Genomic DNA, 12,138 nt, shown 5'->3' on the forward strand with positions numbered 1-12,138 from the left:
GATCACTTCCCATCCTTTAACATTTAATTCAGTAAGACATAGACCACTTAAACACAAAAAAATAAAAATAAATAAAACAAAACCCCCTGCACAGTTCTCAGGATGTGAGCTGAAGGTAAAAGTCATAATTTATACAGTGCAACAACTAAATATTTATCACATCAAATCTACTCTAAATATGTTTGATAGCTATGGTTGAGAGGACTAAGAGAGACTGACATTAATGTAGGAGCAGATCTTCATCAATTATTTCCCGATTAAAATTTGTATATCAAAAAGCCTGCGCTGTTTAGTCGTGGCAAGGTGTGAGAGTAGAGTGCCATGAAGGACGAGAGGCATGGAATGGAGCAGGCTGAGTGGGAGAGGGTGAAGTCAGCGGGAAGGACAGAGTGATGAATGAGGAAACAAGGACAAGCTGAAGAGAGGAATGTGTTGAGAGATATGTTCACCGAGCAGAACTATTAATACATGGGTGGCTTAAGCTTCAGAAAACGCACGCGCACACTAAATGCCACTAGTTTGTGTTGGCTGCAGGTGGCTTCATCCTTCATTCAGTTTTTTTGGAGCTATGGAGTGACTGTGAAAAATTATTAAGACAGTGAATTAAAATTGTCCTGACTAGGCAATAACAGAGAGGAGGAATAATGTAACCACTTTGCCCTGAATAGCTTTAATGAATGGATGGGTTCACCCAAAAAATGAAAATGTCATCAGTATTTGCTCCTCTTTGTGTTAGCTGGAACTTAACAAGCACACAGCGTGCTACCCCTAATTATTCAGGCACCTCAGTATTCATCACACTGCTATGAAACATGAATGGTTGAGCTCTTTGTTGTGCACATCCTGCAGTGTTCCACCTTGAAGTTTTGTTCTTTGCTGCCAGCTGGATGACCTTTTTTATAACCCAAAACAAAGAGACTATTCTTGCTTCATGTAAAAGCCCAAAATGAATTTGCAAGGGTGAGTTTTCATGAGACATGAATGTATAAAGAGATTTTTCTGGAGCTGAACTGGAAGAATAGTTAGACAATTTGGCAAATATGCTAATCCATTTCTGAGTTCAGAGTTAGAGAAAGGGAGACAATCGATACAGCTTTCATATCTGTCTGCTAATTATGAAAGCTAGAGCAAGGACATAATAAGCTTAGCTCACTATTAAGACAGCAAACAAGATCAAACTGCTACACTGACTCTGTACGAGCTACACTGATATAAACTATCCACCGACATGTTTGAATTACTAAAGGGTAGCCTGTTTATTTCAATATGCAAAAGCAAGTTACTTTTATTTTTTAATTTGTGAACTGGTGCTATAATATAACAATAATGACATCAACTATCTCACCAGACTTGAAGCAAAAAAGTAAATAGCCATATTTCACAAAATGTTAAACTATTAACTGAAACCCTAACAAATACTACTCACCTATCTTGTTTTCGTCTTCTTTGAAGTGCACATATGTTTTTGGTACAACCACCATTCAGTACATGAAAACAGCCCTGAGTTTCCAATCTCAGACCCCGAGATAAATAAATGTTTTGAGACTTTTAAAAAGCTGCCTATTGTACATAAAGTGACACACAGAAACAAAAACATCAGTTCTAGATAAAACTATGGATACAAATATAGTTTTAGTTCTGTAGTTTTTGTGTTTATATCTTGTTTTGAAAGTGCCACTTTCCCTTTCTTGTGGAACCTTGTGGATATTTCTGCACTTGCTGCGACTTTGAAGACTACTATATAGTTTATACACTGCTGTACACTGTATTCTGCTTTTTGCTTGCAGTGCTATATTTGACAGCAGCCTGAGAAGACGTCAAATGTGATTTAACTTTGTGTAAAAAAACGACTTCATACACACAACAGCCGGAAACATAGAGCCGCTGGCATTGAGGCACTTTAAGACAGCTGTCAATGGCAGTTTATGCTTTTTTTTTTTAACTGGGGCATAAACAGATTGTCGGCTCAGAGGGTTTTCCTGAGGCTGAATTTGTTTTTTGCCTAACTGAGGCACTTTTAGTGGCTCTTGTCTGGGGATAAATCTGCCATTGCTCACAGGAATGGAAAATCTGCTCTATGCTGGAGAGGAGTAAGCGGGGAACTCGGTAGAACCTGTGTGGGGGGGATTCCAGTAAGCAATGGTTCTTATACTGTATCTTTAATGTCAGACTGAGCTGTACTCCAGTACTCTGACATGCTTTGAAATCACAGCCACAGGATACTGATAAGAATGTGTTCACTGACAATGCAAACAGACTGAATGTTTTTTATAAATCCTGAATTTAAATGGAAAAATTGACTGAAAGTCTTCAAAGGTATAAACAGCCAGACCTTAATGCACTGACAGGTTACAAACAAACTCACAAACAGACCTGCAACAACTATGTGATTAATCAATTCGTCATTGTGAGTCAGGTTTCACATTCTCTGGTTCCTGCCTCGTGAATCCAAATATGCTCTGGCCTCTTTAGGCTTTTATGATTGTAAATATTAATCCTGGCCATTTCTAAACACAAAACAATCAGTTCATCGGGAGGATAATCAACAAATGAATCAATATTTAAAATAATTGCTGCAACTGTAATCACAAACAAGCTAATTTGTACACAAAAGGCCAAAATGTACTGATAAGCTTGTCAGAGAGCTGGCTGATAAAAAGGATATTACACCGGGCAGAGTGTCAATTCAGAGCAAACTGGTGCCATCTGTCGAATTAAAAAAATGTTGAGGTTAAATATTCATAGTACACAAAATTAAGCATGATGCAGTATAAGGTAAAGCTCTAGTCTCCTGCTATGCTACAGGCCCATGTGTGCTACATTTTTTCTGCATTACACATTATATAACACGCAGCTCAAATGTTCCTCAGCTTTCTATAACCTTGTATAGAACATTTCAGCGCACTGGGTATCTATATGCCAAATTAATTCTTAATCATATGTAACATTTCAGGAAAAAACATTCATAATCTAATTGAAACTGCTAGATAAATTCCGGCACACATACAGTATGAAACAGTATTCGCTGCTGTCTGACTGTAACATATATATTGAGTGAATTGAGGACTTGCCTTGTCTTGGCAGTGCACAGCAGAATTAATAAATCTAAGCTATTTCTGGAGCATTTAAGAAAATAACATGCAGAGAGAAAAGAGTGGTGCTAAGACGCACAGACACGCACACAGAGGCTCTAATTAAACTCTATCAGTGAGGCAAGGAAAGAACAGCTGTCTTCATTTTCTCCTTCAACATTACACAAGTGTGTCTCTCACATGCAGACATGCTTATAGACACATTAGAAAAATACTCCACAACAACCCCCCAATCTCACTCACTACAACACTGTATCAACACAGACAACATTTCATTGCATATGGTATAACACAAGCCCACATCAATAAATGAACCATCCCACCGTTTGGCTGCTTCTCCCCACATGCCCAGAGCAAACAGATGGCGAATGCTTTGTGCACATTTAATACGGTACCGAAGTGGCTACTGTGGCCTGAAATCTGTACCGTGGACGAGTCTTATTATTTACTTCTGAGTGGCCAAAGTGTGCTGCTGTACGTGTGTTCTGTTCAACTACCACGATCTATTTATGATTCATATGAAGTGCAGGCTGTGGAAAGCTGGCTCCCTGATGAAGAGAGCCCTCAGAATGCAGGAAAACGTCCCAGCATGCACCCACACTCATGACGCCCCAAATCTCACACCCACAGTTTCTGTCACCCGAGCCAGAGCGATGCACGGTTTTGCGTTTGTGTAAGAAAATATTGGAAAAGCAAAACATTCGGTTTCATTATTCCTAACAATTCCCTGACAGAGATTAAAACGTTCCCATAGTTAAGCACGATCAATTCAATTTCAATTCTGCAGTCACAAGAAGAAAAGAAAATTCAAGCTCTGTCGTGAAAACGTGTAAAAGCTTTATCTGAAAATCTCTGACTCTCTCCTCACATTTCTCTTCTTGTTATTTCTGCCATCTGTTACATCAAGTAACTTCAAGGTACACTAAACAAAGACAACTCTGGGGGACAGGATTTTTCCTTGAAAATGATACACTACCGCTTCACACAACACAATGGTGGGATTTAAATGCCATCCGCTTACACAACATTGCCCGCAGCTATTTACTGTGGCTGTGATTCACTGTGAACTTTACAACCAAAAGTGGACCCCCAGAGATGTCAGGAATCCTATTGACAGCCTGGACTAAGGCGAGTTACTTGTAGATTTACACCAGAGGCGGAGGTGAGTCAGCTCTGATTTACATGGCCTCCGCAGCAAAAGACACCGAGCAGCAGAAGTGTGTTGCAGCTGATGCGGACGTGGCAAAGAACAATACTGTGCTTTGAGAAAAAATCTCCTCCGAAAGCACAATTGTTAACCGCAGCAGTTCAAGGTGAATTCTTAGTTTGTCTGCACAAAACACAAAAATGGCAGTCCAGCTGAAAAGTGATACATACGCAGAAACACCTCAGCATTACTTTGCAGCAGGTTATTTGCTACACCTTAAGAAATAAAACTCTATCAGCTGTGCTCGGCTGACTGACAGAAGAGCTGATACAGAACTGTGAATAGTAGGGGTCTTATGGGATTGACTCCTCACCTGTACTGCCTGCCCAATCTTGCAGATATTCTTCCATTCCCTCAGAAAGCCTACTTTACATAATCACAAGCCATTTTGTGTGCACCATTAATTCAGTCCTGACTGAAGGCATTTAATCATTCCTTAGAAGAGGTGGAGGCTCTCACAGTCAAGCTTGATGATTTTAACCAGTCATATCAGGCAGGCGCAGAGTCACATTACAGAACAATAGGCAGCCCAATAAAGCCGCCGCAGTCCCCCCAGACCTTGTAAAGACGTTCTCTTTGATGGTTTCCTTGGCCTTGTGAGGAGAGGTCACTTCCAACCGAACCTGCATCCTGGCCCAAAGATGTAGACGTGATTCAAGGCTGTCATTCAAGGAAACACAAGAGGACTGCATGCAAATGAGGCTGATCTGAATTTCACGCTGCTACTCTGTGGCGTGGAAAATCGGGGGAAAGTTTTGTTGCTGGATAAGACAGATTTAACTGTATTCTTTTGGGGCACAGTTATGAAACCGCTAACCTTTTCAGCTGTCAAAAAGTCAAAGTGAAAAATTCAAACACTCTTTAACAGAGCAAATAAAAAATGCTCAAGGATGAAAAGAGAACTGCACGGGCACATTAAAGGGCTTGCAAGATTCAACTCCAAGAGGCATAGTTGAAAGATAGGCAGTGACATGAGCACAGATCACTCCAGCCTACTGTACTTCCTCTTGGGCATCGTGCCTACACCAGCATTAACCTTAACAATCTCCCTTCTTCGCTTTCACTCGCTCTCACTCCCATCCCTTTCATTCCTTCTCTTCAAAACAAAACCGCAAACAGTATGTCGTACCCTCAGTGCATAAATCTCAGAGCCTCATGCATTTAGGCCTGCATTACCTTCAGTTTACATCAGATACAAGCCTGGTTCACAAACACAGAGCCCGTTATGTACTTTGGACTACACTGCGGAAGCGGAGAACACAAACAGCCGCTGGCCCCCCGAGCTGAAAATGATTTTAGTCATTCAATATCATTAGCCTCAATAATGACACAGTGCCAACACGGCGAGGCTGCCGCTAGCAAATCAGATGCAAGGGATTGTGATGTGACTTCAGATAACAGCGCTGAGGATGGGTAATGCGTTTCCTCAAGTCAACCCTCGCTGTTAATTTCATAGTCACACAATCACAGACCAAATTTTTTTCCAACTAAAATGTCTTTAGAAGGCACAGCATCACCCTTTGGTTTTTCTTATCTTCAAATTTGGGGTTGTGATTTTTAATGTTTATCACAATCATGTTAAGTACACACTACACCAAAATGTTCTTCTCATCTTGTTTAATAAAAGGACAGCTATTTGAAACAAGCCTTTATATTAACATCTATATTGTGAGATTCTTGCAACAAGAAATATCTGTATGTCATACAAAATATCAAACTTAGTCATGAAATGTGTTTGATTATATACATTTTTACATCATAGTAACTAAACACACAAGAGACAATGCCCATTAGTATCACATTGCTTCTGATAAGAAAGCTAGAAACAGACAGACTTTTACAGAATGAATCAATATTTTATACAGGAGACAAGATTAGCTTGCTGGTTAGATAATGGATGAAAACTTACCAGAATCACTTATGTTTCTTTTCTATTTTCTGTCCTTTAACTGAGTGTTTTATTAACTCTGTCTTTGATTAGCAGTTGAGTCTCAGTGGGAAAATGCAAAGAGAACAGGTTATCGTTGCAAAAAGACGAATCTCAAATCTGAAGCAAGTCTCTAATACAAAGCTGATATACTGCATTGATGACCAGCTTGCAGCAGATCAAAATGTACTGTACCTAACTGTGTTGACAAGCAAGGTGAACTCATTTTCTCACTAATACTGCACACAGATTTTCTGTTCTGCATCACTGCTCAGTTTGCCATTTGCTCTTCTGCCCTTAGTGCTTCAATATGCATTTAAAGATATTCCACTTTATCATAATTCTTACACATCCTTGTGTAAAAGCTGGACTAATTTGAATAATTCCCTGCACAGATAGAAGGAGACATTTGCATTTTGACATAAAAGCATTTATGCAAGTAAACCTTTACCTAAATGTTAAATATGGGGTGTGTTAGATAAAACAGTCGTGAGTCTCTACGTCCCTGGAGGTTCCTGCATACAGACTGAAACAGGCTGAATAATTCCCCTTAAATAAAATACGAGAGCTTTTAACCACCACGTCAGAATGAAAGCAACTGAATTGTAAATACCACAACTGAGCAGTAATTAGTAATCTGCTGACTGAAGGGGTGGAATAAAAATCAATGCGACATTATATCCACATAGAGTGTTGTAGGCAAAAGCTATCATTATGCCTGTTTGTTTCCATTTACACACCAGAGATGCTGTTTAACATGGATTAGAAAAAGGGGTGACAAGTGACTTGATTCAATTATTGAAAGATACAACTGACCCAATTATTTCAGGGGAAAGTTTGCGATAACAATCCCTAAAAAAATTCATGGTATAATATAAGAAATTATATTTTAATGGTATACAAATAGAGAAACTGGGCAGAATTATTCCACTACGAAGATTAATCTAGAAAGTTCGAATTCATGCTCACTATAACAATGAATAAATATGGCTTGCAGAGCTTTGTTTGCAGGGCTTGTTTATGTCACTTCTGCACAAAACAGATTTGACATCAGTGGCCACTAACTAAATTGAAATGACATACCAACCATTTAGCCCTAAAACATAATTAGAAAGAAAACCAGATAAAAGTAAAGGTCAAATCTTTCCTCATTACTGGATGGTAAACAAAGGTTTGGGGAAGTTTAAATAGCAATCTACTGTCATAATGGAAAACTTCTCTTAACTGTCATCAATCTAAACAGGTGTGTTTTGGCAGTTTTGACAGGAAGGAATAAGGAAGATAAACTAGCACAGCTGATTGGAAAAAAACAAACATCATTTCTCTCTTATGTATTTTAGACTGAGCCAATGGATGTGATGGTCATTACTCAAAATCTGCTTTAACTGAATGAGGCAATTTAAATGCTGAATGTCTTGAAGTTTTGGGGTCAGGCGTGGAGCTGCTAATAAAATCAGCAGTTCAGACAGGTCCTACCTATACTTCATGCCAGTCTTCATACTTTGCTCGCTGGAGGAAGGCACGCTCTGAACAGAGAGCTGTCCGAGACTACGAGCAACCATGGCCACAGCTCTGAACTTGCTGCGGGTGCCTGTGTTGGGGCTGTTGGCATTCTGTCGGTTTAGCCGGTCCTCCGTGGTGCGGCTAACCCCCCCACGATGGTCCGTGCACACTAATGACACCTGCATCCTGGCTTCTGGCCGACTGTCCCAATTGCAGATTCTGTAATTAAACTCTCCTCTGGATAGAACAGGTAAGGCAAACTCCCAGAGGTGAAAATCAAGAGGATCCTCTCAAAAGCGTGAGGCAGTTTAGTCTGAAGGATGCCGTTACTCCAAATCAAGCCTCACACTGCGTCTCTAATCAAAATCACTGCCCAGTCTTTAAAGTGACTGACCAGCTCACAATGCTCTGTTAGAAAACAAAAAAAAAGAAGGGAAAAAGGGGTGGGAGGCCAGATGAGAATGTGTGCAAACAGTGACAGATCGCTGATCGGATGAAAACAAAATCCAGTCAAAGGAAGTTCAAATCCAAGCACAACATTATAGCTTCTCTGCTTCAGCTGGCATGAGAAATAAATCCGCAATCAGCGCCTACTTCAGACACCAAAAAAGCAAGTCCAATACAATGCTGTGGATATAACAAAAATTAAAATCTTCTAAAAAAAACAGACGTACAGATTTTCCTCTGTGAGTTGTTCCTTGATTCATTTGGGTGTCCTTATCTCGCTCTGGCTATTAATCAGAGGCTCATCAGAAGCTGTCAGATTCAGAGTCTTGCAATTTCCTTTTAAAACTGAGCACAGTGCTAGAGATAACACCTCTTGCTGCCAAGCTTTAAGGGTGGTAAAGCAAAGATCCACACAAAGAGATGGAGAGAATAAAACACGACACACAGTTCCAGGAGGCTTTCATGTCCCCTTGTAGGTCCGTCTTGACAGTTACGCCGGCTGCTGCATATTCTACAGACTACTACTGCATGTTAGTAAAAGGGCAACCTCATATTCACTTCTCAGCTCTGACTGTTGCCTGGATTAAACTTACATCTGTATGCCTTGTGCACAGCATAAAGGAGCACGGTGCACGCAGGCAAGAGATGGGAGGAGAGGGAGGGAGGGAGGGAGGGAATGTGGTGGGAGGGATATGAAGAGAAGCTCTGAGGGAGAGCCACAGCAGCGTGAGTGAGCAAGGCATTGAAATCTGTTGTGTTTACAGCCACTCTCCTAAGAAAGGGAAGTACATTTTTCATGCTCATCTTTGTCCGTCTGCTGCCCTGCAGTGTGGATTAATTTAGTTGATTCTGACATGAAAAAAGGGGGCGGCTGAAAGCTCAGTGGTGAGGACTTTGCTATAGCCTCTGGCCCCAGAAAAGGGGACTCTCACGTGGGTCCGTTCAACTGCCCATGAAAAATTTATTATGTAACTTTATCTGTGACAATATATGTCAAACACAGGCATGTCACAGACATGACCAACACTGTGTGTTTGTCTATACTGCTTAATTTCTTATCCTCAACCTTGCATAGTCTTCAACCAAGCAAATTCTGTTTGATTGACACAATTGAGGTAGAAAAATAAAACTGTGGCACTGAACTACCATATGATCTGCTGTATCATTTATTACTGTTGTTTAATAGATATTGATCTGATCAACAGTAACATTTACTCTCAGAGGAAGTGAGCTGGCGCAATTAAGAGACAAAAGTAAAAATATGATAACGGTTGGTGCTTGAAAGTAAACACCACAGTGGCTCAATTCAACGCAACAGTGGCTGCAGATTGACGAGGCAGTAGATGAGACACTCGCTCCCAGTAATATAACACTGAAGCTTATCTGAATGGACCAGCTAGTGTGCCAAGGAGTTAATTAAAAGAGGTGCCATATGAAGCAGACATGTACTGTAAAGCAGTCGAAGAAGCGACCTCCATCAAAGGAACCCAGCAAACAGGCTGCTGCTAACCGACAGCCCTATTCTTGGAGCGATGACCTTTTGGTCTCCTGGACTTAAATAGAAGCCTGAGGGGAAAGGTGGTTTAATTGAACTGAAATCTGATTTTAGTTTCACACTGTGTGTAGCGAGGGGACAAGCCAAGCTCAAAAGGACCTTCTGAATGCTCCTTGAACTAAGACAGAAATTGAGGTGGTTAAGGGGACATCCTAGTGTCAAGACACCAATATATGTTTGTATATGTCTCCAGAGAGCAGCAACAAAGGCAGCATACAGGCAAGGCAGATGGATTTTTTACATCTTTGCAGGGGTATGTCCTTTGCTTTGGTCAGGGTGATGGGGAGCAGGTTTAGGGCCATTCCCTCCACCATCTCTGCTCATTTTGACAGAGCAGTTGAGCATGAAACCAGAAGTCTGAACTGATGTCCCTTTAGCTCAGGATATGGTCCATGCACTCACCACCACCACCGTGGAAACGTGATGCCACAGTTCACGCTGCTCTGCTCCGGGGCCCCCGGAGTCGTGACATGAGGAAAGTACCGAGAAGTGAGAGAGGCCAGGGACAGGAGCTATACAGTGACAGCCTTGTGATCTGTGCTAAGCCCACATAACAAGACCCAGCAAGGTATGGAAACATGCCGTCAATATCCAACTTAGACACTCCTAACAACACTCAAGGAAAGGGTTAAAAAAAAGAATATTCATTTACATACCCCCTTCATCCCAGATATTACTGAGGCTTTTGCTTCCCTTTCATGGATTTTCATGGTTACTGAAACCATGTGACGACTGAATTCTTGTCATTAACACATCATGAAAGTCCTTTGTTGACCCTTGATTTATCTATGTCTGAAAATCTCCACATTTATTGACTAGTGTGCAATGCAAGGTACAGTAATCAACATAAGCACGCATCATCCGACAGGCTAGTGATCCATCAATTAAATTAATCAATAGAGCAATCATCTTTAACATATTACTCCTTCTGGCACTCTGTCTTGTTAACTAACTCCCACCACCAGATGTAAACTACACTGCAACAGTCTATGTTCACTTTAACAGCCCTGTAAAACGTCTAAAATAAAAATTATACAACATGAACCAATGCCTTATAATTAATACATACACAAACAGGAGCTATAAACTGCTGCAGAAATATGCCAGCAGAATGAGCAAAATCTATGCTCAATCCAATAAATTATGCCTGTCACACTTACTATGATTTAATAATTCACAACAGGCACATCTGCCAACTTTCTTCAGACTGACAGCATGCATTTCATTTCTCCTGACTATTTTCGGAAAACAAAAAAAGGCCCAAAAGACCAGATAAACAGAGGAGACGGTCATTAAAGATGACTGACACCTAAGCACTGCATGATGACACGTATGGTTGTCTCTGAGAAATCACAATGTTAGCAGGCGTTACTGTGAGCACGCCTGGCAGACATTTTAAGGGTCTACACCTACTGCTGTCAAGCGAAAACGTGATTAGTGAAACCTTTTATATCTCTTTTGTTAGAAACCCGAAGCTTTGTTCCACATTATCAACATGTAACACACCTCTAGTGCAGTCAAGACATTTCTGGAGGGTAGGACTTGATCTGTGTGCTACTCATAACCTAAAACACAGCTCTGTGTTAATTCCTTGCTCAAGTTTTCACTTACACGACACATCAAACTGCACTGCAGATGACGCACTGCCTCCCGGTCTGACAGTTAAGCCAGAGTCGTAGTCAGTTTGAACAAATACTTTCACAGACGCTTTAATCAGGATTTTTTTTCCCTCAACGATATTATCAAGCGAATATTAGCCTGACCAATGAGCTGTTTTGTGTTCATTCATCACAGTATGCTGAAACACATTTGGAATGAACTTCTATTCATTGTTTGTCACGAGATAAATCAGTCGTAAGGGATGCTGAACTAAAAATAAGAGACTGTGATCTTTACATAATGCCTTAGAGTGCCGCTGTTAAATTGCTAATTAGTGACACTGTGTTTGGGGTGCACACAGAAGGGTGACTAACAATGCGCTACAGCCAATGCACAACCGTTCTTCCACGTTAAAAAGCAGTTTTTGATTTATTGCAGAGGGAAGCAACTGAACAATACCTGACAGCCAAATCCTATTAGCTCCCATTGTTAAGTGCTGGACTCAGTAGCTGACTTTTAGATAGCGGTGCTGAAATCTCTTCTCATTTCACATATTATCACAACGTCCTCCCCTGTGTTGGGGCCTTCATCTCTTTGCTTTGATTAAGTGGCAGATTTGTGGTTATCAAAAAATCTACTGAGCTTCTAAAATCCTTCACACACTCTGTCACTGCGAGTGAATGCAGAGGACTGATAGGTCCGTGTACCTCATTCAATGTGCGGGGGAGGAAGAGGAGAGTAGAGCTGAAGATTCACAGCAGAACATGTGTGTTTCTCTGATCACGACTACAGCTGAGCAAAATTCACC

General features: G+C 40.8%; 1 protein-coding gene across 6 annotated transcripts in view; it reads right to left on the reverse strand.

The window, feature by feature from the left end:
* kcnab2a (potassium voltage-gated channel subfamily A regulatory beta subunit 2a) overlaps positions 1 to 12,138 on the reverse strand; it is an 89,758-nt gene that overhangs the window by 24,682 nt on the left and 52,938 nt on the right. The window contains exon 1 of one of the 6 annotated variants that reach the window (XM_023288555.3): positions 7,703 to 8,788. The exons of the other annotated variants lie outside the window; for them this stretch is intronic. Within the exon in view, the coding sequence (XP_023144323.1) occupies positions 7,703 to 7,914 (212 nt within the window). The 5' untranslated portion in view covers positions 7,915 to 8,788. Of the gene's footprint in view, positions 1 to 7,702; positions 8,789 to 12,138 lie in introns of those variants that run through there. 6 annotated transcript variants of the gene reach the window in all.

This window comes from Amphiprion ocellaris, chromosome 5, assembly GCF_022539595.1.
Source record: "Amphiprion ocellaris isolate individual 3 ecotype Okinawa chromosome 5, ASM2253959v1, whole genome shotgun sequence".
Classification (NCBI taxonomy): Eukaryota; Metazoa; Chordata; class Actinopteri; family Pomacentridae; genus Amphiprion; species Amphiprion ocellaris.